The 24,051-nt window shown below is 37.9% G+C and overlaps 4 protein-coding genes across 9 annotated transcripts; all 4 read right to left on the bottom strand.

The window, feature by feature from the left end:
* Positions 1-1,339: 1,339 nt before the first annotated feature.
* LOC141599704 (protein FAR1-RELATED SEQUENCE 6) lies at positions 1,340-7,550 on the bottom strand. Of its 3 annotated transcripts, none has more exons than XM_074419803.1 (4): positions 7,255-7,550; positions 2,882-5,184; positions 2,025-2,194; positions 1,340-1,784 (listed from the first exon to the last, which is right to left on the bottom strand). In XM_074419803.1, exon 2 carries the CDS (start codon positions 5,182-5,184, stop codon positions 3,208-3,210), a length of 1,977 nt encoding a protein of 658 aa, XP_074275904.1. In that variant the 5' UTR covers positions 7,255-7,550; the 3' UTR covers positions 1,340-1,784; positions 2,025-2,194; positions 2,882-3,207. The 3 variants fall into 3 exon arrangements, with proteins under 3 accessions (XP_074275904.1, XP_074275903.1, XP_074275905.1); XM_074419802.1 differs by having other exon boundaries at positions 2,025-2,156; XM_074419804.1 differs by lacking the exon at positions 2,025-2,194.
* Positions 7,551-9,386: 1,836 nt separating this feature from the next.
* On the bottom strand, positions 9,387-14,808 carry LOC141599702 (protein FAR1-RELATED SEQUENCE 8-like). 3 transcript variants are annotated; one of them, XM_074419800.1, is made up of 3 exons: positions 13,512-13,599; positions 13,058-13,263; positions 9,387-11,889 (listed from the first exon to the last, which is right to left on the bottom strand). In XM_074419800.1, the coding sequence occupies exon 3, from the start codon at positions 11,887-11,889 to the stop codon at positions 9,646-9,648; it is 2,244 nt and encodes a 747-aa protein (XP_074275901.1). In that variant the 5' UTR covers positions 13,058-13,263; positions 13,512-13,599; the 3' UTR covers positions 9,387-9,645. The 3 variants fall into 3 exon arrangements, with proteins under 3 accessions (XP_074275901.1, XP_074275900.1, XP_074275902.1); XM_074419799.1 differs by lacking the exons at positions 13,058-13,263; positions 13,512-13,599 and adding an exon at positions 14,618-14,808; XM_074419801.1 differs by lacking the exons at positions 13,058-13,263; positions 13,512-13,599 and adding an exon at positions 12,067-12,514.
* Positions 14,809-16,652: 1,844 nt separating this feature from the next.
* Positions 16,653-19,187, bottom strand: LOC141600986 (uncharacterized). The gene has a single exon (XM_074421249.1). The coding sequence runs from the start codon at positions 19,185-19,187 to the stop codon at positions 16,653-16,655; it is 2,535 nt and encodes an 844-aa protein (XP_074277350.1).
* A 760-nt stretch (positions 19,188-19,947) lies between these two features.
* On the bottom strand, positions 19,948-23,728 carry LOC141599701 (formamidopyrimidine-DNA glycosylase). 2 transcript variants are annotated; one of them, XM_074419798.1, is made up of 10 exons: positions 23,376-23,728; positions 23,169-23,220; positions 22,537-22,594; positions 22,353-22,421; positions 22,143-22,268; positions 21,836-21,886; positions 21,637-21,714; positions 21,433-21,532; positions 20,779-20,813; positions 19,948-20,698 (listed from the first exon to the last, which is right to left on the bottom strand). In XM_074419798.1, exons 1-10 carry the CDS (start codon positions 23,602-23,604, stop codon positions 20,387-20,389), a joined length of 1,110 nt encoding a protein of 369 aa, XP_074275899.1. In that variant the 5' UTR covers positions 23,605-23,728; the 3' UTR covers positions 19,948-20,386. The 2 variants fall into 2 exon arrangements, with proteins under 2 accessions (XP_074275899.1, XP_074275898.1); XM_074419797.1 differs by lacking the exon at positions 21,433-21,532 and adding an exon at positions 21,288-21,390.
* Between the last annotated feature and the right edge of the window lie 323 nt (positions 23,729-24,051).

Below are 24,051 nucleotides of genomic sequence, written 5' to 3'. Positions count from 1 at the left end.
CACTATATAATATTTTATATACATTATATAATATTCTATACCGAGATTATCATCCAATACACAATACTCAAATTACTATATACACAAAACACAAATAAAAAACGTAAATCAACGTAAAAAATATAATATTTTACGTTGATTTATCCATAATACGGTTCCTATATGTAAATCAATCATATACACTAATTCAATATATCCAATCAATTATATATGTAAATCTTTGTCAGTATTCAATTTCAAAGTATTTTTTCCAAATTAACCTCCTAAAAAATTACTCCCTCCTATTCACTATGATCTTCTACATTACTTTTTGGGGAGTTTTTAAGAGGAAAGAGATTTGTGGTGGAAAATGGAGGAAAATGAAAATAAGAGAGAGAATGTAAGGTCACAAGTCATAAAAACCACAAATAATAGACTAATAAAGAAAGTGAAAGAAGTTAGTAAATTTGCCATTTTCGGAATTGTGGAAGATCTTAGTGAATAGAAGGGAGTAACTCTTATATACGCCAATTTATATAAAAAACGTAAAAAAATGAATTCTCAACTATTATAGATGGAAGAATAATTAATGGCAAGTTTTTAGTTACATTTTATAGATAGTAGATTTAATAAATGTAAAATAATTAATGGCAACATTTTAATTACATTTTCTCTAATATAACCTTTACAAATACCGGACTGTAGTACGGGATCTATACTATTTATAGGAACGTTTGAAATGAGTTGATAACAATATACTCAAACTATTTAAGAAATGACCATTTTAAAAAACCATATGAAGAGAAACAGACAAAGGACTTTGCCATCATTCCCCTCCTTAGTTGATGTGTATCTCTATGTCTACTCTACATTTGGCTTTTACTCGGTTTTAATTTAATAATTGTAATGTACAATTTCCTATTTTTATTTAAATTAAAAATAATTTCTGCTTTCGTTTGTGTGTTAACGTTTGCTTCTAGCTCATTTTGGAATTCTACCAACGTAGATTGTGTATTTGGGTAACAAACACAACAAACTCCACTGAAGAATAATTAAAGAATTAAGAATACCTGCACGTAAATAAGACTTTTGACCCCTATAAATACACCGTTGAAAATGAAAAAGTTAAAAAAAAACTACTCAAACCACATTTTCCCCTATAAATTACAAGACCAAAATTCGAAAACCTTGAAAAAAAACATAAAATGCACTACCCTTCTACGACAGACGATCAAGCCGGAAGTACGACTCACGACAAATGGAGACAATTTGCGTTTACAGGAGTTGCACTCATCGTAAGAGACAATCCCCATATGTAAGAAGAATGATTTTAGTAAAATAATAATGTGAACCGTGTGAATTGTGTCTTCAACCGTGCATTTTCTTACGAATTGTGTCTTCGATTGTAATAAAAATTACAATTACTTATACTACGCAATGATAATCGTAAACTTTGATTACCTGATAATGTCAATTCATCAACAGTTTGCTATCTCTCCTCCTTTGCTGCAAGAACATCATTTGGGACTGTTCGCTATCATATTTATATAATTATATTCATAATAAACAGGTGTACCTGTTTGATTTTTTGTTTACAACCGCTAGTAATTGTTACGTTATACTCGTAGCCGTTTTATTATTATTATTATTATTATTATTATTATTATTATTATTATTGCGACCCAAAATTATTCCGTTGGCAATTTTCTTCCTGCTTAAAAGAGTGTTATTGAACTCTCCTTGAGTCATAGGCCCCAATAAAGCATCTGGAGACCAAGTTGGTATATTGGCGGAATAGAGGCTGGCTGCAATAAGAGAAAACAACATATAAATATTACACGTTAAGGTGAGAAGAACTTGAAAACAACGGGACATGGAAATTATCATACAGCATCCAACATGCCAACTTTAGTAAATCTCATTTAACTGGATATCACAAAAGTTAATTGAGGGTCTAAATTCCGGAATTATATTTTGGAAACAGTAGCAACAGACTACTTGTTTCAAAAACATTTACTGTATAATAAGATATAAAAAACGCATACCTCAATGAAAAACTAGCAAAATTTTGAGGGTCATTCATTAGCATCATTTACCGCGGATGTGTCACAAATGAGACAGATTCATCAAATACTGGACACTTTCATCCTTAACAGAAATCATGTCTTCGGCATAGGCTTAAAGATATCACAAAAATCAAAGGTAGCATAAGCATCTGGGATAACAGTACCATCAAAATCAGCATCATTAGAAATAAGGCAAACACAATCCATCATAAAAAAACTCTCTTCTTTCCATATAAAATACGAAACATATCATCTTTCCCGAGTTATATTTTTTATTAGTACTTGTAAATTATGCACTTATTTTTAATCAAATGCAACATCATACAATACAAGATGACTTAGTTTGTCTCAAACTACAAGGATCATCCATACCATTTCCAATGTAGTGTCTTCCATGAAATGAACAAATACCATCACCGTATATGGATTTCTCATATATGTGGAGAAACAAGCCCAAAACGATATAAATTAGTTACCAAAAAAACAGATACTCCGCTGTTCCAGACTAAACATTCTATCGTCTAACGAAGAAAACTAATTGCTCTATTTTAGTTATATAATCAAACAGTACTAACTCGGGCGATATCATAATTCCTTCCGACACAAATACAAACACCTAACATGAGTTCCATTGTCGCCCTAATCTTCTAAAAGTTACATTTCATGTGTGCCATTGTGGCAATAATATCTTCACCTTAAATTTTCATAGAACTGAAAACAAATCATGACATTCATAGAAAACTAACAAAGACCCTAAAAATCAATCAAAAATGGAAACACAAATGCGAAGAACTGGAGGTGGAAGTAAAGTAAGAATTAGAGTTAGTGAAATGTACCAAATTGAAAGGAAGGAAAAGAAGGAGAATCGAGGCGAATCCGCAAGTTTTTACCCTTCCGATGAGTGGAAACGATAGTTTTAACCAGAAGAGAAGATTGAATTATGAAGGTGAGACGCCATTGATAACCTTGTCGTCATCGGCGATGATTACTCTTACTATTAGAGGAGATACACATGAGTTGGAAAAGGCATACTGAGGCTACAACTTATAGCTGATACTCCATCCTGCCCTTTCAAAACTAGCCAGCACCAAAACCGCCCTTATGCCTCCTCTTAAACAAACCAAAAAGAAACCCTTCAATGAATGTAAGCTACAGTTTCCTGCTATTCATGCTTCTCTTCTACACTATGAACTCTGTTCAGTGACTCGTCAAACTCTTGCAATGCACTCTTGTAATGGTCTAAAGAGATCACTCCTTCCTCCACAACGCGTAATGCACTTCTATATAGCTGGTCAAACCACTTAGTTTGTTCACTAGGATCTATGGCACCGATATCTGACACGCAAACTCGCTTATAGTCCTTTTTCCATCTCGGCAATATATATCTTATCGGGATTTCCTCCATTCCATTGAAGTTAAGCACGCATAAAGCATGTCGACACAGGTAGCCATTAAAGTTAAAGCAGCTGCAAATACATCGAATTTCTGCACATCTGCCATTATAGTATACTTCATACTCTCGAATCTCTCTCCTGTTATTCTCACCTAGAACACGTTCTTTTACCAAGAATATAACATATGGTCCATCAACATGGAGCTTTGTCGTGCTAAAACATGAGTACATCTCCTCTACCTCCACCTGAAATTTCCGGAAAATTTCTTTTGTATAAACCTTTGAGAGCTGATGCTCGAAAGAGCACCTTGTTTTAAGCACTGAGCTTGAGCTTCTCGAGTCAATATCGGAAAGAGTTTCTTCCTTGTGTTTCTTTTGTATAGCCAACTCATACTTGTCAAGGAATTCCTTCAAGGATGTTTGTTTATGTACATACTTCTCAAAGAAAGCATTCAGATGTTTCATAGACATGCCGGCAAGAAAGGAATCCTTCAAGTATACTGGGACCCACCGAGCTCGATCTTCATATAAAGATTGAAGCCACTCATGATTAACGACTTCGAAATTCTGAATCATAAAACTCCAAGCAGTCTCAAATTCATTCACCTTAAATGTTTCATAGACCACTTTACTCAAGGCTTTCTTGACTGCATCAAAGTTGCACAAACCCCCCAATTTTTCTGGGATTTTTCTCATGATATGTGAAATAGAGTATCGATGAAGTAATCTCGGGAGTACCTCCGTTATTGCAATCTGCAAGGCTCGGGACCTATTTGTGATTACAGTTTGAGGCAAATGGCCAGACATGCATTTCACCCATGTTCTTAGTAGCCATATGTAAGATTCTGTAGTCTCGCCAGCCAATAGACCGCATCCCAATAACACAGTTTGGCCATGGTGGTTAACTCCAACAAAGGCTACCAAGGGAATTTCATATTTATCAACTAAGTAAGTATTATCCAAGAAAACAACATCGCCAAAATAACCACATGCAGCCCTGGACCTAGCATCAACCCAGATAACGTTTTTCAGATTTCCTTCATCGTTGAAATCCATCAGATAAAAGAAGTTTGCATTAGTCAATTGCATTCGACAGAGGAAATTATATAAAGCTTGTGCATCACCTCTTCTAAGATTCAACTGATTGAAATGGTTAAGGACACTTCGAATTTGAATTTCGTTTCCACCGGAATTCAGGTTCCCCGAATCTACATTGTCTATTACAACAGCCCTGTATAACTTAATTGTCTGCCCATCTTCATTGGAGTTCCTCTTTGGACAAATATCTGCCTTCTTCATTGACTTGCCCTCTTTTAGGCCCAATAAATGGTTGTGGTCAAGAACAACTTCCAGAATTCTCCATCTTCTAGAATCCACCATTCTCACTCGGATCATTGCCGGGCATCCAGTACGGGTTTCCTTCCGCAAACGGTTTACATCTTTAATTCGCTTGAAACCCTGACTACTGCAGCAAAGTACGGCACCGTACTTCTCCTTGCTATTCCTTTTGAACCATGAATTCTTCACCCTGACACGAAAGCCAGCTTCCTTAGCATAGCAATTGAAATAGTTGTAAGCGTCCTCATATGACTCAAACTCCATTCCAACAGCAGGTGCTACAAATTCTTTCCTTCCAACAGACAATATGTTATGGGGATGTGGCTCTGCTCTGTCACCTCCGGTCTCCAGAGTACTACAGCCTTCAGTATCTTGCACTTGTCCAACATGAGGGGAATCTTCCTCCATCTAAGATTAAGAAATCATTTAATGAAAAATTTTGAATCCCCGACTTAAAACTACTCCATAAACTACGATGTAGTAAAGAAGATACCCCATTGCACTATTATTACATGAAACGTGCAGATGCTAACTTAGCTAGTAAAGTCCATGAGTGGTGATTCTTGACCCAGTTATGATTCCATCAGTCCCAATCATTGACCTAAACTCCTCAATATCAAAACAACTTTTGTGTCTCCCAGTCATTTGTTTACCTTTTATATTCTTTGTGAGGGGTATTTAAATCAAAGTTAAACAAATAATTGGGACCAAGTGAGTACAAATTTACACGCAATGGTAATCACGGAGCTTGAACAATTTTACACACAATGGTAATCACGGAGCTTGAACAATATATTACATCATTCCATTCCAATTTTTAGTGTCTCCCATTTTCGTTTTTCATGGAATCTCAAAATAATTGGCTTCTTTCTAAATATAGTAAAATAAAAAGCGAGTTTTTCATACTTGCCGTAATGGTAGCCATAATTTTTAATGGCAGTTTTCACTAAATTTTAAATATAACCTCTAATCATATAGGGACTGTACAAATGGGATGGAGATAATACTTTCATCTATCCTAAGCAAATACCACGAATCATACAGAAATTCTTGAAATGAGTTTTCGGTGGATTCTTTTAGAGGTGGCAATTGACTATTTTTTTGTCATCAAATTTCGTGGGCAGTTCAGACTAAAATTTAGGATAGTTCCATTTTTTTCCTGTACAAATTGAGATGGTTTTTCTGTTTGGAATCGTTTTAGGCCCGTCAAAGAAAGGCATGCATCATTACTAGTGTGCGAGTGCCCAACGGTAGCAACAAACATACATATCTTTATAGGTAGTTTTCTTGCAAATACGCAAGAGAGGAACCTGAAATATTAGGGCTGTGAAGAAGCTGAGCTAATTAAGGAACAAGCTACTCCATTAAAAAATTTGAAGATTCTCTGATTTACCCGGACATAACTTGACACAGCAAATAGATGCCATATATTTGAATTCAAAAGCTATCCCTTGCTAACAGCTCACATTTAGATATTAGACTATACATAATCCGGTTAGTATTAGGTTCAATTGTTCAAATGTGTGTTCCTACATACAAAATGGGTAGCTCCAGCTTTCAGGCACGGTGAAACCAAAATCAAGTACTGCATTCACTGCAATTTCTTATTTTAGACACTCAAATCAATTCACTATATAACTATTTTGGGTAAGAAATAACAGCAACTAAGTCTCCAGTTACATATTTCCATTTCCTAAAACAATTGTCAAAAGTAAAGTGAAATCCCAATATCTTGTCCACTATGAATAAAAACTTATACAATAATCAGCTCAGCAAAATAACTCGATAATTAGTAATCAGACTATGCGCCTCAAGGCGCAACAGACGGCGAATTTCTACCCCCAAGGAGCTCAAACTAATTTGCATTGTGGCACACATTATATATTTTTTTTCTTTCACCAAGTTTGTATTAGAAGGTTGAGCAAATGCAAAGTTTTTCGAAATTTTTTCCATTACAAAGAAAAATTGACATTTTCAACCCCAAAAAATATGAATTTTGTCATTTCCAGAAATCGTATTATTGCTCCATTAATTAAAAATTGAACAAGAAGCCAATAATCTGAGTAGCAAAAAACAGGCATAATTGCAGATTATATGAGATTAAATAGACGCAAAAGCATAAATTACTCCCTCCGTCCCGGACTACCGGTCATTTGTTTACCGAAAATCCATATTTGGTGTCTCAGTCAATTGTTTATATCTCTATTTTGGGAATGCTTTTGATAGGTAATTTGATTATGCACACTCAATTTGGTCCACTATCCGATAATGGCTCCCTCCTCTTTCATTGGTCTTTGTTCCAAAACCAAAGGTAAACAAATGACCGGGATGGAGTGAGAACGAGAAATCATGCAAAATTATGAGAATGCAAGGTTAGATATCAAATTATCGATGGAAACTAAAATCACAACTTCAATGAATTTCTGGGTGAATAAAAAACATTTCGAAAACATTAAAGGAAGAATCTGAAGAGCTTACAGTGTGTGAGGACACTCCAGATTAAGAAGTTGGCACAATTGATTTTTCAAATTTGGGAATTCTTAAATTAGATCAAACTCATTTTTGATGTTGTTTTGTGAATTTGGGTTATGGGGATTGGGGGGTAATATTGATTTTTCAAACTTGTTTATTTCCTCCGACCACCAAAATCGTTAATTCATCCACCAAACCCCCTACTAGCGCTGAACAACGGTCCTAAATCGGACTGTACCGAACCAGATCGATTTGGATCAGGCCGAATTGGACCGGGCCAAATCTGAATGTTTCAGTCGGTCTAGTTTTTGACTGAAATGGACCGATAAGTACGATTTGTCGCTATTTTGTACTCTCCTTATTCACCATTTTTTTCCCTTTCCTTTTTGCACAAGAAATAAGAAATTAAATTTAGATCACACAAAATACACTACCCACATGCTATTGAATTTGGACCACACAAATCAACCAAAAAAGAGAAATAGGAAAAAAAAAACTTAATAATCGGTTTAAGGATATAGGTAGGAATGGCAATGGGTAGGGTCTGGGTAGGGTCCGCCTAGACCCGGACCCGACCCGAGATTTTCCCTTTGGACCCGTACCCGACCCAGACCCGTAAGGGTCTAAAATTTGAGGACCCATACCCGGACCCTATGGGTAAGGGTAGGGTCTAGGTCTACCCGCGGTCCGAGTTTAATACCACTTTAGTAACAAGATTAACAGTTATAGGGTCTATAATATTAAAAAAAAAAAATCATACTACTTTAACATTATGAGTTTATTAATCTGCCGTTAATGGTGGTTGTCGGTCGCCGGCTATTAGAGAGGTGGTTGCCAATCGCGTATCAGTGCTGTGGTGGTGGTTTTCTTGTGTCAGTGGTGGAATGGTGGTATTGTCAGAAGAGTTTGGTTGAGTTTTATCACTTTATGGGATGGGGGAAGAGAAAGAGACTTTAGTTGGGTTTCTACAGTCTGCTAGTATGAATTCAGAAAAGTTGTAATTTTGATTTTTTTTCTTTAATAAAGGGTCTAAGGGTCGGGTATGGGTCTCATAACTTAGACCTGGACCCGGACCCGAAATATTTTCTTAAGACCCATACCCGACCCATACCCATTGGGTCTGAAAAAATGAGACCCATACCCGACCCATTAGGGTCCGACCCTCAGGGTCTGGGTCGGGTCCCCGACCCACTGCCATCCCTAGATATAGGGAAGAAAATGGTGAATAGAAGGGAGTATCTGATTATTGAATTTTAAATTCATCAAAAAAAACAAATAAAATAGGTGTTTGAACTATTAAATTAAATAATTGCCATAACTGAGTTTATAGTGAGACTTTTAGTGCAAAATATTTGATTCACTTACAAATTTTCAATAAATATACGTGAAAGTCGTATATTTTGATCCTTTCGGTCTGGACCTTAAATCAAAACTCATCAATATCAAAACAACTTTTGGGTTTCCATGTAAAATAATTACATATTTACAAACAATGATAATCACGGAGCTTGAACAATATATAACCTCACTCCATTTCAAGTTATAGTGTCTCCCTTTTCGTTTTTGATGGAATCAACAAAATAATTGGTTTCTTTCTAGATACAGTATGAGTTTTTCAGAATTAATGGACTAAACAAATCTTTTGGTTTCTGTTTGGAATCGTTTTAGAGCATGTACAATAGAGAGGAAGTAACCTCCTCTTAGCACTCTCTTTCATCTAAGAGGAGGTCCTCTCTATTGTGTACAATGCATAGAACATCCTCTTAGAAGGAGGATGTTCTCCACTTCCTCTAAAATTAGAGGAAGTGGAACATTGGCCATTGGGCCAACTAGCCAATCATATTTTTCATTTTTAATATTTACATTTTATTTTTTCCTTTTAATAGAAGTTAAAATATAATTAAAATGGTAGAGGATAGATAAGAGGATCCTCTCTATTGTGAACAAAAATATATAAGAAGAGGATGAAGATAGTGGAAATGATTGTGGGTCATAGAAAAAATGATGTGTTAAAAATTAAGAGGGCAAAAGAAAAAATAAGAGGATGATGATGTACTCTCTATAGTACATGCTCTTAGGCCCGTCAAAGAAAGGCATGCATGATATTAGATATACATATCTTTATCACAAATAGGTAGTTTTCTTGCAAATACGCAAGAGAGGAATCTGAAATTATAGTGCTGTGAAGAAGCTGAGCTAATTAAGGAGCATCGAGTCAAGACTTGAAGGTGGCGTATATTGGAATTCAGAAGCTACCACTCGCCAACCGCTCACAGTTTGATATTAGACTATACATGATCCACTTAGTATTGGATTCAAATGTGTGTTCCTAAATATGGGTAGCTCCAGGTTCAGTCAAACCAAGTACTGAATTTCTTATTATACACATTTACAATTTTACACATGTTTCTCGTCAGTAAGTCGCACCTTATTTAGTGACTCAAGAGAGGCTTGCCAAGCCACCATAAAATGATCTTGTGAAACCATACCTGCTTCTACTATCCGCATAGCTCGTCTATGCAGATGCTCGTACCACTGACAAGGATTGGAAAGATCAATAACATCCGACCCAAATTCTGGTACATACAATCGCTTACAGTCCTTTCTCCACCTCGGCAGAATATAACAGAATGGTATTTCTTCCACACAATTATGACTAAGAACACTCAAGGCATGTCGACAGAGATAACCATTGATGTGAAATCCTCCACATATACACCGAACTTCTGATACTTCTTTGTTGTACATCACCTCAAAACTCCTAAATTCCTTGATGCCTTCATTTTCACGCTCTTTTACAGTATAAGTAATGACAGGTCCAGTAGAGCGAACCTGGTTGATGCTTAGACAACAAGGCATCGTCTCTACTTCAACTTGGAATTTTTCAAATATTACTTTGGTGTAGAATTTGGATAATTGCAGTTCATAATAGCATCTTGTTCTTAGCAAGAGGTTGGACCCACTGGACTCTAGATCATCGAGTGCTTCCTGTTGTCGGATTTTTTTCATGATATCATCGTACAAGTTTAAGAATTCTTTCATGGAGGTTTGTTCATGGACATGACCAGCAAAGAAGGGTAATAAGGGTTCCTCACTGGGTTGAAAAGAGAACAATCCTGCAAGAAATGTTTCCTTCTGATAAACGGGTGCCCATTTTATTCGATCTTCGTACCATATTTGTAACCACTCATGACCCTGAATGCCAAACTGTTGAATCATGTTATCCCAAGAACTTTCAAACTCCTCAGTTTTCAGAGAACCATATACCGTCCTATGCAAGGCTGACTGAAATGGTCCCGATTGTTGTAGAGGGCCCGAGTTGAGAAGGATGTTTTGCATAACAAATGGCAACCAATACCGATGGTGGGCACGAGGAAATACTTCTATAATTGCACTTTCCATGGCTTTACACCGGTCTGTCACAATAGTTTGAGGAGGACGTCCTGACATACAAGTAAGCCATGCTCTGAAAAGCCACACATAGGTTTCAACAGTTCCTTCAGCAATCAAAGCACAACCAAGAAGAATAGACCGCCCGTGGTGATTAACACCGATGAATGCCACAAGGGGTATCTCATATTTATTTAACAAGCATGTTGTGTCCATAGCCACAACATCTCCAAAGTAAATATACGAAGCTCTTGCTCGAGAATCAATCCAAAACATATTTTTTACTAGACCTTCATCGTTCAAGTCTGTAATATAAAAGAAGTTAGGACTTCTAAGCTGTTTCTGACAAAAGTAATTTAGTAGTTCGCGTGAGTATCCGGCCTTAAGCTTCAAGTGGCAGGACCGAAGTTCGTGACACTTTTCAGTCTCCCTTGAGGTTAAACTTTGAGAACTGGCCACATCAATGGTAGGAGTACGGTATAGCTTGATTGTTCGTATTTCTACATCAGGAATTGGGTCTAAGGGTCTTTTTGCCCCAATATCCGACTTTTTGTGTGATTTAGAATGCTGAGCCCTCTCGGGATCAAATAAATGATTGTGTTCAAGCTTGACCTCATCAACTCTCCATCTGCTAGATTCCACCAACCTCAACCTTATCATAGCAAGGCAACCTGTTCTTGTTTCCTTCCTTCGAGAAGTTACTTCTTTGAATGTTTTGAAACCCTCACAATTGCAGCAGAGCACTGCACCCCGTTTTTCTTTGCTGTTACGCTTTGTCCAAGACGATTTTACCCTAATTGCAAAACCCATTTCCCGGGCATATGAGTTGTAATAGTTATAAGCATCATCATACGACTCAAACTCCGTACCTTCAACAGGTGGAGAGCAGTAGTTTTCCATACACATTGGATCGCTTCTTTGGCTACTCTCCAGGTCACTGGTGTCACGATGGAGCACCGGCAAGGCGATACTTTCAGCATCTAAACACTTGGTCTGATGCAAACGATCACGGTTTAAGCCATGGTCAACACATTCAAGCTCAAGCACAGGGTCGTTATCCCCATGTACACCAGGATCAACCCCAAAAAATTGCTCACAGCCATTTTCATGATCATCATCCTCAATTCCAAACTCATGATGATCATCTTCCCTCTCTTCACCATCGTCATTCATTGCAAAAAGCCCTTCCACACCACCTTGGTCTTCTACTTCTTCAATCAAATCCTCACTGTTTGCAGAAGTTCCTTCCATCTGGGTTAAAATTGACTTACAGTATCAGCAAAGAAGTATAGAAACTCTTAGTGTACCAAAAGATTCATGATCATTTTGCAAAAATTCCTTACAATCATCAAATCATGCAAGTTAATGCACTTGTTTTGTGTAAACAATGAGCTACAAACGACGAGGTTTCCAACAAGGGTTATATACCTGTAGCAGTGTACCCACCAGCAGGCAGCAACTATCGGAATATAAGCATTCTACCAACTGTGTAGTGTTTCGATACCATGCCTTACGACTATACCAACTAAGCTAAGTTGTGATCGTATCCCTAGTTCTCTATATATATCTGTACTTGCATCATTAATTAATTCATTAGGCTTTAGGCTGAAAACATCAATCCAATTTAATCACACTACATTTTCAATCCTATGAAAGAATCTAATCATAATAATGTCTGATCATCTCCATGAATTTTCTGAATAAACGTCGGAGAAATATATGCAGCAAAATCAACTGAATTAGTCAACAAGAGTAGTGAAAATGTTTTAACTTAGGGTTTTGCACATGTGAAATGGGAAATTAAAAATGGAGAAAATCTAAAATTGGAAAAAGAGGGGGAAAATAACAAAGAGAGACGCTAGGGTAGGGATGTCAATGGATCGGGTTCGGGTCGGGTGAAGCCTCATCCGTCATCCATCCGTCATATTAAAATCTCATCCAACCCGTCCGTCATCCGTGAAACATATCATCCGTCATCCATCCATCCATCATCCATGGATGAAACGGGTGGATCGGGTGATAAACGGGTGTTGTGCATTTATATATTTCAAGTTAAAAAAAATGATGATTTTTTTTTCTCTACAAAAATAAAGTTAAGATAATTATTTAGTTTAACTTTCTAGTGGGTATGTTCACAAAATATCTATATTGAGAGTAGACAAATATGAAAATTTAAATATTTTATATCTTAATAATGTGTTATATGTAAAAAAAATTAAATAAAAAGTAATAAAATCGGGTGATGGATGGATGTCGGGTGAAATTTCTTCATCCAACCCATCCGTCATCCATCATCCGTTTCATCCGTCATCCATCCATCATCCATTTAAGTCGGGTTTTCATCCATCTTTTAGGATCGGATGGATCGGGTTTTGATGGATGCGGGTGAAATTGACATCCCTACGCTAGGGACACATACTGTGATGGAGAGATGAGGAGAAGGTAACAAGGAAGTACTGCATTCACCCCTGTCACACCAACTCTTCGTCCGTCATACTCTTTACCGTCAAAGTCGACTATCTTTTAGCTTTCCTCTATTTTCTTTTTGATATTCGGTAGAGAATACTCCTCGTCAATCCTCAAGAATTTTCCTCCTCGTCAACACTCAAGAATTTTTGTTCAAGACTAGCATAAATAATCCCTCTATAACACACCAATTGTAACATTCACTTTTTCACACTTGTCGAGATACATTTTGCAACATGAATATCTTTCGTTACACATTATTAAAAATTATAAAAATTTGACATTCTTATAGCATTCATGACAATAAATCAAACAATATCTCACATGACTATATTTTGTCTTATATATTAAGAATAATATCGAAGATTCCCTACGACCATGAATAGTGCCAAGATTCTCAATGTTACCATTGGTGTGGTATGGAGAGAGTATATCTAAGCGAAACAAAAATAAAATAGATTTTTCACCAAATTAATGATACAAAACAAACTGCCTAAGAAATATCAAAAATAAATTATCCCATTTTTTACCTAGAGGTGACAATTGGGTCTTTGGGACTGATTCAGGTCATGACAACGTCCGAGTCGGGTTCTGGCCACTTACAGGTCGTTAATAGTTGGGTTAATTCTTAGAGGGATCAGGTTGGGTCCAAGCCATTGTCGGGTCGGGTTTTGGTTGGTTCGATCATTGTTAAGTCTGGTTATAATCAGGCTCATTTATGGCTCGAGTCATTATCAGGCTCATTTCTAGACCGGGTCATTATCAGGTTGGGTAATTATAATAATTTGTTGAATCTAGTCGGGCTTTGCTTGGTTGGACTCATCAATTTATTATCCGGTTGATTTTTTCCGATTATTTTACAAGTTTGAGTTTAGTTATGGGCATTATTTAACGAAGTTATAAGATTAACTAATTTTAAATACTAAATAAAAGTAGTTCATAATGTCCGTCTATTTTGATCTTTTATCCCCTCGACTTTTCGTTTATGTTGGACTTATATTTCGAGTTAATGTCGGGATATTTTTCGGATGGGTTAGCTTTCAAGTCAAATATGGGCTATCTTTTGGGCCAAGTCAGCAAAAGCATGTACCGGGTCAATTTGGGTTACAGGTCACCTCGAGTCGGGCCAGGTTGATTTGATTTCGGGTCGCAAGGGTTGGATTTTGTCGGGTTACAAAAATTTTCAATCTCATTTTTATGGAAGAAAAGGACTGTTAAAACCACTTAAAAGTTAAAACTTCAATTACCACCCACCAACACTAGTCAATCCCTTAGCCTCCCTTCTCCGAATTCTCCTCCATCTTCCTATCGCAGTCACTAGTCACTCCTGCCACCGAAGCTAAATGGCCAACCATTAGACCGCCATGATAACATAAAATTAGAAATGCATTTATATATAAGAAAAGGTAATGCTAAAAATGGTAATTGCAATAATAAAGCAAAAAGCTGTTCAATATGAAATTGATAGGCTTTTAGTAAGCTAGAAATGGAGTGACTGGGTAAAGAAAGTCACCTGATTCCTAAGCCAAAAGGGGTAAATGACAGATAGAATAAGACAGAGAATTAATGATTTCCTTGATGATCTGTCCTTTTCCTTTACCATGGTTACTGCTAACTAACCCTGGTTGAGATGTCATACTGTCATTCCCATGTGCTCCAGAGTTCGTTATAGAGTTAGTTACTACAAAATATTTCTCTTCATTGGGCTGGGCTGCTGTCATGCTGTGAATTGAATTTCCATGTGTATCATTACTCCCCTCTTGAACTGATCCTTGACCCCAAGGATCAAAGGCAGGATATGTTTGTTGTAGATCATACAAGAACTCCCAAGTAGCATCTTCTATGCCAGAATTGCTCCACTTAACCAATACCTTGGTAGCAGAAATCCTTCCTCTCTTTACAGTCTTCCTAGCCATTATCAGCTCAGGTCTCTTTGGTTGAAGACTGAATTCAGGTGCGATTGTTTCTTGTGGTGGTGGTCCATGGCATTTCTTAAGGAGTGAAACATGAAAGGTGTGATGAATTTTTGTTGTTTCAGGAAGGGCTAACTTATATGCCACTGGTCCAATCTTTTTGAGGATCTTATATGGACCATAGTATCTTCTTGAGAGCTTTTGATTGCACCTTCCAGTAACAGATGTCTGCCTGTATGGCTGTAACTTGAGATACACATAGTCACCTATTTCAAACTCCCTTTCACTCCTTCCCTTATCAGCCTGTTGTTTCATTCTGTTCTGTGCTCTTGCCAAGTTTAACCTGATGCTCTCTAAGGCTTCCTCCCTTGACAGCATTACCCTATCCACTGCATCCACCTTGCTTTCTCCAGGTAGGTAAGGTAAGTGTATTGGAGGGGGCTGGCCATATAACACTTCATATGGGGTGCATTTCAATGAGCTATGGTATGTTGTGTTATACCAAAATTCAGCTGCAGGCAGCCACTTGCACCAGTCATTGGGTGTTTCATGGCAAAAGCACCTGAGATAGGTTTCTAAGCATCTATTTGTAACCTCTGTCTGCCCATCGGATTGTGGGTGGTAAGCTGAACTCAGGTTAAGGGATGTTCCTTGGACTGAAAAGAGCTCCTGCCAGAAGTTGCTAACAAAGATTGGATCCCTGTCAGATACTATTTGTTCAGGAACCCCATGTAACTTATAGATATTGTCAAAATAGGCTTGGGCTACCTCAGTGGCAGTGTAGGGATGCCTTAGTGCAATGAAGTGGGCTGCCTTGCTTAGCCTATCTACTACCACCATTATGGAATCATTCCCCATGGATTTTGGCAATCCATCCACAAAATCCATACTTATCTCAGTCCAAATAGAGGTGGGAATAGGTAAAGGCTGAAGTCTTCCTGGATAGGCAGCCCTGTCATACTTGCATTGTTGACAGGTTTTGCATTGGTTAATATATTCCTGTATTTGGCTCCTCATTCCCTTCCAATAAAACTTCTGGTTTAGCCTCTGGTATGTAGCCTCGACTCCTGAATGACCAGCTTGCATGGTGTCATGCATCAATGAGATTAATTTCTGCTGTAACTCCACAGAATTACCCACCACAAACCTTCCTTTCCTCTTTAGTTGGTCTCCCTTCCAAGTGTATTTTTTGTGAGAGTCAGGGTCCTTCTTGAGATCCTCAATGATGCCAACCAGTTGTTCATCCTCTTGCCAGGATTTTTGCAGAGAGGTATAAAGGTCAGTGCTTATTGTATTGATGAACAATTGAGATAGCTCAAAGCTATGCACCCTAGATAAGGCGTCTGCAGCCACATTCTCCTTTCCCTTTTTGTATTCAATGGTGTAATCATAACCCAATAGCTTAGCAAGCCATTTGTGTTGAAGGGGGCTGGTGATCCTTTGTTCCAACAAATGTTTAAGGCTTTGGTGATCAGTTCTAATGATGAACATCCTCCCAACTAGATACTGACTCCACCTTGTAACAGCATGAATTATGGCCAGCAATTCCTTTTCATAGATGGACAAGGCCCGGTGCTTTGGTGACAGGGACTTGCTGATATAAGCTATGGGATGCTTATCCTGCATTAGAACAGCTCATATTCCCTCCCCTGAGGCATCAGTCTCAATAACAAAGGGTTTGGAGAAATCTGGAAGTGCTAATACAGGGGCATTGGTCATGACCTTCTTGAGCTCCTCAAAGGATCTTTGTGCTCCTTCATTCCAATGGAAGGCATCTTTCTTAAGAAGATTTGTAAGAGGTTTACTTATGATGCCATATCCCTTAATAAACCTTCTATAATATCCTGTCAATCCCAGGAATCCCCTGAGCTGTTTTAGAGTTTTTGGTGTAGGCCAGCTTGCCACTGCTATGATTTTGGAAGGCTCAGTTGCTACTCCCTCCTTGGACACAATATGTCCTAAGTACTCTAGCTTATCTGCCCCAAAACAACATTTACTTGGTTTGGCATATAGCTGATTCTTCTTCATTAACTGCAAAACCAATCTAAGGTGCTCCATATGCTCACCCCAACCCTTACTGTAGATTAGGATATCATCAAAGAAAACCAGTACAAATTTCCTTAAGTAAGGCTGAAAAACCTTATTCATTAAACTCTGAAATGTTGAAGGTGCATTGGTGAGCCCAAATGGCATCACTAGATACTCAAAGTGACCATTGTGAGTTCTAAAAGCTGTCTTGTGCACATCTTCAGGCCTCATTCTGATCTGGTGGAAACCAGACCTAAGATCAATCTTGGAGTAATATTGAGAACCACACAACTCATCCAAAAGCTCCTCAATTAAGGGTATAGGAAATTTGTCCTTGATAGTTTGTTTATTTAGTGCCCTATAATCCACACACATTCTCCAACCACCATCTTTTTTCTTGACTAGCACGACTGGGGATGCATAAGGACTTGTGCTGTGTTTGATTACCCCGCCTTCCAAAAGTTCCTGGGTCATGGACTCTATAATATCTTTCTGGACCATAGGATATCTATAAGGTCTTATGCTAACAGGTTCAGCATCTGGCTTAAGGATAATCCTGTGATCATGTCCTTCTCTAAGAGGTGGCAGGCCCCTAGGTTCCTCAAAAACCAGCGAATAAGTTTTCAACAACTTCTGTACATCTCCAGAATGATCTCCCTTGCCATTCAGAGAGATGGCAAAGAATTCTGCCTCCCCTGGCACTTGTTGATGCACCATGACCAGTTGTGCACCATTCTCTACAGTCTTTCCCATTTGCTTCTGAATTTTAAGACTGGAAGGCTCAGCACCCTTGAGCACATGTTTCTTACCATCAAAATGGAACTCCATGGTTAGCTGTTTAAAGTCCCATGTAATGGGTCCTAGGGTACCTAGCCATTGTATGCCCAAGACAGCATCACAACTTCCAAGGGGTATAACAAAGTAATCTGCGACAAAATCTGTATTTCTAATCCTCCATTTCAGATTCCTCACCTGGTGAGAACATTGAAGTTTTCCCCCATTGGCCACTGATATGTTGAAGCTAGGGATTGGTTCTAGCCTCAAGTTTAACTTCTTGACCATCCCAGAGTCTATGAAGTTATGGGAGCTGCCACTATCAACCAAGATGCTTAGGGTTTTTCTTCCAACTTGACCTGGAATTCTCATTGTCTGGCAATGTGACTGCCCAGCCAAAGCATGTATAGAAATCTGAGCAATTTGCCCAGGCTCAGTTTCTTCATCACATTCCTCAGGTTCTTCTTCTTCCTCACAACCCTCCTCAGTCTCCAATACAAATAGCTGTCTCTTATTCTTACACACATGTTGTGGAGTAAACTTCTCATCACAATAAAAACAAATGCCTTGTGCTTTCTTGGCTTCAAAATCAGCATTAAATGGCCTGTATCTGGGTGGGTTTTTGTGAGGTGTAAAGGGTCTTTTAATGGTTTCAGGGAAATGTTTTTGAGGTTGGTATTTTGTGTTAGGTGATGGTGTGGGAAGCAGGGGTGGTTTTGAGGTGGTAGGGTATGAAAAGGATGTTTTTTGCTTGGGTTTTGGGTGTAAGGCCAAGGATGCTTCTTGTAATTTAGCTAGACCATAGGCATCAGATATAGTTTTTGGCTTAAGCATTCTAACCATGAGAGATATATCATCCTCTAAACCAGTAATGAAACAGCTAAGAGCATAGTCAGGTTGAAGGGTAAGCTTGCTAATCAAGACATCAAACTCATCATGATACTTTTGCACAGACCCTTTTTGTTTTAACACGAGTAACTCAGACATAGGATCCTCGTGTATATTACCAAATCTATTCTTTATAGCCTTCTCATACTCATTCCATTTAAGTAAAGTTTCTTCCTTTCTATTTTTTACAAAAGCCTGATGCCAAGCTAAGGCCTTGGCCTCTAAATGCATAGAAGCATATGTGACCTTGGTGACTTCATCAGTTTCAGATACAGAAAAAAACTGAGCACACTTAAATAACCAGTCATCAACGTTGCTGCCATCAAACATGGGAAATTTTATGGTAGGGGACCTTACCATGCCGTTGATGTTTCCTGCCAGTCTTCCCGGTTGAAGTGACAGACTAGCAATGGATTGAACCAAGGTTTCCACTTGAGCTTTCAGCTGTTGGACTTCATTTGCCAATTCTGGATTTGCCATATTCCTCTTTTGTATTTTTGAGATTTTTGTATTTTTTGGATATGTGAAAAAGGAGCTGTTGAATATTTTTTGGTTTTTCTTGGGGTTGATTCTAAGGTTTTCTCTAATTTTGAAAGCTTGGAAAAGAAAACTCCACAGGTCGTAAGGACTGCTTGCTCTGATAGCCAAATGATAACATAAAATTAGAAATGCATTTATATATAAGAAAAGGTAATGCTAAAAATGGTAATTGCAATAATAAAGCAAAAAGCTGTTCAATATGAAATTGATAGGCTTTTAGTAAGCTAGAAATGGAGTGACTGGGTAAAGAAAGTCACCTGATTCCTAAGCCAAAAGGGGTAAATGACAGATAGAATAAGACAGAGAATTAATGATTTCCTTGATGATCTGTCCTTTTCCTTTACCATGGTTACTGCTAACTAACCCTGGTTGAGATGTCATACTGTCATTCCCATGTGCTCCAGAGTTCGTTATAGAGTTAGTTACTACAAAATATTTCTCTTCATTGGGCTGGGCTGCTGTCATGCTGTGAATTGAATTTCCATGTGTATCACGCCAGGGAAGGGGAAAGGTCGGGGTGGGGGAACATGATAATTTTTCTTTTTTTTTTTTTTTGAAAGCAGCAGGGGGACATAAGATTATGGTTTAACGACACATGAGGAAATAGTGACGTGGGCCCGTGGGCAATGAAATTAGTTTGTGAAATTTAAGAAAAACCAAGTGATGTTGCGCCAGGAAACTACACTACTTGATAACCAGGTAACTTAACAAGAGAAACTTCATACAAGCGTACTAACATCAAGCATACAGCCCTTTTCATGGAAATGGGGATAGATACAAACTACATCCCACATAATGCTGGAAACTACTGCGTCTACTCGGACATCAAAATAATACAACCAGTAGTATCTAAAACACAATCAAAATATGCACTAACTCCGCTACACATAAATTCGATAAACTAAACTGCTATTAACCGATGGATTCACGGATCAAAGACAATACCCATTGGAATGTCAGCCTATCTAGACATCACACAAAAACTGTACGTTATTGCCTCTAGTGAACTTAAGACTTCATGGCGGTTTTCAAAAGCATATCTTAACTCGCATTTCTTCTAGATTATTGCTTTTTTTTTTTTGGCCTTGCCATTTAATGGTCTCTTCTGATCACCATCGGCATTACCATCACTAGGTTCATCACTTTTTTGTAGAGACCGACTCCCTTTTCACTTTCTTTCCCCCATTGTCGGATTCCTTTGGTGAATTCCTCTTCATAGTAGCTGTCGTCCTACCACTACTTCTGGTTGCCTTCATTTCCTTAGATTTCACAGTCTTCGCTTCTTCTTCATCTTCCAGGCCACCAGAATCTTCAGATCCACGCTCATTCTCATCAGTATTGGCCTTGTCATTGTCCTTGGTCTTTTTAGCAGCTTGTTTACGAGGTTTAGCAGGAGCTTTTGTGGATTGTACTTCGTTAAGCTTTTGTAGCTCCGGTACGTAGGCTGATGTCTGCCAGAAGACAATGAATCTTCATAAAGTGCTCACCACATTTAAAAAAGAAAAGCCAAGGCATATGGAGTATGACATACCCTTCCGCCAACAGAGATAAAATCAATTTTCATTCCTGCATAACACAAACCAAGTATTAGTATATTTTCAAGGACCATAAATCTGAAACAGAAGCTAGGTAAATTCACTAGGAACAACTGTATCAGTCATACCGCTTTACTGACTCGAAAAAAGAATGAACCAGAAAGACGGCAAGAAGATAGAATGATCGATGCCACAGAATGTGACATTGTGCAAATGTGCAATGTGCGTCTAAACTGGCAACATATTCAAGATTTGGTTCCCCAACAATTCATAATACTGTAAAAAACCATTATAAATTATAATCCAATTTTGAAGCCTGAGGATTCAAATCGAGGAAAATTGTCATAGTTTCAACTTTCATGCTGAAGTACAATAATATCCACGAAAACCATGACATGCGACCTTCGTGGCTGTGCATCTGTTAGACATTTACTTAATCTTTCTAGGATCTTATCCATCAGATTTGATGTACAAAAAATTATTGTTATGTGAATAGAAGTCAAACCATCAACAAACGCCTTTCCAGGTTTCTTTTCTCGTGAATGAAAAATCCAACTACTTGGATATTGAGCACTGTCAGCCCCAACCTCAACAGCCTTTTCAAGTACCTGTAAGTCAAATGTCAAATGGTGGTTTATCAGAAATCTTACCTTCAACATTTCCAGGTTTTTTACCCCAACGAAAATGAAACAACCAATCAAAAGGGAAGAGGCAGCTATCAGCATCAACTTCAACCGCATGTTGTACAACCTACAAGTGTCTTATCTAAGCCTCCCAATTTTTACATAGTTGAAATGCACAAGTTAAATAAAGAGCTGTAGTTGTAACAACATCTTTGTTACACGACCACTCACCTCTCTAATGCACTTCAGCAGTCTAGCACTATCTTCCCCAGAAAGAGAAGATGCATTTTGCAAAGGATGGATTCTTGCCTGGATAAGGAAAAGAAAAAAACATTAAATATTCATCAAGAACTTAACTTCTGGTTCAACATTTGAATTTTTCATGAGGATTTCAAGAGTCCATTACATGTCAGGATTTAGGTTAACTCACTTGATACAATACTTCATCAGCAATCCAATTTCCGATGCCAGAAATAAAACTCTTCAGAAGGAGGAAACAACGAGGTATCAGGATGAAGGTTAGGAATAGACAAAAAACTTGGAAAAAGAAGCATTTAGATACACATCGAGAACTATATAAACTCTTAATGTTCAACGCAAAATTCTACGAGAATCGAAAAATACACACGTTTGCGCGTATGTGCACACGCGCTCACACACGTATTAAAAAATATGCGTGCGAGTGAGTGAGTTTGGATAGTGACTATGAGTATTCAGATACTGCAGACATCTCAAACCTGGTCAAGTAACAGAGTTTTAATGGCGATTTTTTTCCTGCTTAAAGAGTTATTGAACTCTCCTTCAGTCATAGGCTCCAATAAAGCATCTGGACCAAGCTCAGATATCGGCGGAAGAGAGGCTGGCTGCAATAAGAAAAAACATCATATAAATACTACACCTTAAGGTGAGAAGAACTTGAAAACGACAGGACATGGAAATTGTCATACATCATCCAACAAGCGAACTTTAGCAAATCTCCTTTTGTCGGTGAAGGACATCTCCAAACCATCATTTAACTGGATAATCACAAAAGTAAATTGTGGGTGTAAATTCAGGAATTATATTTCGTAACGAGAGAACTTGTTTCAAAACCAACTTACCACGAAATTTATAAGATATAAAAACTCTTACCTCAATGAAAAATTTGGAATATTTTGAAGGCCATTCATCAGCATCATTTACCGCAGATCTGTTAACAACAAGATATGTCACAAATGAGACAGATTCATCACATGCTGGAAGATTTTTCGATTCTTCCTTAACAGAAAGCATGTCTTTGGCATAGGCTTAATGCTTATAGATATCACAAAAAAGTTAGCATAAGCATCTGAGATGGCCATACAAGAGAGGCCAGGAAAACGATGACGGGCTGAATAATAGAAGGCAAACTAAACAAAATCACCTCAAGAAGAATCAATTAACAGGATGAACTCATGTAATTTCACTCTTTCCCACGATTGAGTGAAAAAGACACAGAAATAGACCAATAAACAAGGTCAATCTAAATGACACTACGAGTCATAAACTAGGTAAACTAGCTTCAAGCACAAAAGGCCAATAGGTACACGGCTACATAAATTGGCCTTTTGTCACCAGGGAAAGGAAAAGTATATGTAATTATCTACAGACAAAATTTCAGCCAATTAGAATCAAATGGGAGTTGCTGTCTTGGGATTCTGAATTCTAGCTCCTAAAAAATGGTGATCCAATTGGTTGAAAGGTATAAAACTACTGCACTCAAATACCAAGATTTAGGTAAAAACCTCTTGTATTTGGTGACTGCGACACCCTTGATATAAACAGCACCAGCCATGCCTGCAAAACATCATGCATTTCAATAATATGTTCACCTCACAATTTCATATAAATGAATACAAATCATGACATTCATAGAGAAGTAATAAATTAAAACCCTAAAAGTCAATCAAAAAGGTGGAAGTAAAGTAAGAATTAGGGTTAGTGAAATGTACCAAATTGAAAGGAAGGAAAAGGAGGAGAATCGAGGCGAATCCACAAGTTTTTGCCCTTGCGATGAGCAGAAACGATAGTTTTACCAAGAAGAGAAGATTGGAATTGAGAAGGAGAGACGCCATTGATGACCTTATCATCGTCGGCGATGATTGCTCTTACTATTTTCTTGCCGATACAATTTTCTGCTATCGCAGCACGTGCCGCCTCCACTTCCGGTAACTCCGGCATTGCTGATATTGGCGTCGTCGCCGATGCTGAGGTTTTTCGTTTCCCGCGTTTTTTCCCTCCTGTTTTTCTCAGTGTCTCAGACTAGCAATTCCCAACTGGATCGGTCATGATACGAAGAGCTAGCAAGTTTGATATGACCCGTGGCTGAACCTAAACCCGACATGATAGGAATCGAAAATGTTGCGACCCAAAACCAAGACGATGATGACCCGTAATCCAACTTAACACCATTAAGGTTGACCCAAAATCGAACCCGGCCCGAGTGAACCTGATTCATGTATTGACTCGGCCCGACTATTGACTTGACTCGAATAATAACCCGAAATTAACTCAAAAGTTGGCCCGATCCGAAAAGTAACCCAAAATTAACCTGAAAATTGACTCAAAATAAAACAATTAAATTATCTTATATATATATATATATATATAAATATATATATATATATA

The sequence above is a fragment of the Silene latifolia genome, chromosome 9 (genome assembly GCF_048544455.1).
Source record: "Silene latifolia isolate original U9 population chromosome 9, ASM4854445v1, whole genome shotgun sequence".
NCBI classification, from domain to species: Eukaryota; Viridiplantae; Streptophyta; class Magnoliopsida; order Caryophyllales; family Caryophyllaceae; genus Silene; species Silene latifolia.
This window is presented reverse-complemented; position numbering and strand designations above follow the sequence as displayed.

Coding starts and splice junctions, on each gene's coding strand:
- LOC141599704 (XM_074419803.1), bottom strand. CDS start 5,184: ATGGAGGAAGATTCCCCTCATGTTGGACAAGTGCAAGATACTGAAGGC.
- LOC141599702 (XM_074419799.1), bottom strand. CDS start 14,707: ATGGTAAAGGAAAAGGACAGATCATCAAGGAAATCATTAATTCTCTGT. Junction 11,890..14,617: donor CCTTTTGGCTTAGGAATCAG/GTGACTTTCTTT, acceptor ATTTTAACCCAG/ATGGAAGGAACTTCTGCAAA.
- LOC141600986 (XM_074421249.1), bottom strand. CDS start 19,187: ATGGCAAATCCAGAATTGGCAAATGAAGTCCAACAGCTGAAAGCTCAA.
- LOC141599701 (XM_074419797.1), bottom strand. CDS start 23,604: ATGCCGGAGTTACCGGAAGTGGAGGCGGCACGTGCTGCGATAGCAGAA. Junction 21,391..21,636: donor TGCTGAAGTGCATTAGAGAG/GTGAGTGGTCGT, acceptor TTTGACTTACAG/GTACTTGAAAAGGCTGTTGA. Junction 20,699..20,778: donor TTATCTCTGTTGGCGGAAGG/GTATGTCATACT, acceptor GTCTTCTGGCAG/ACATCAGCCTACGTACCGGA.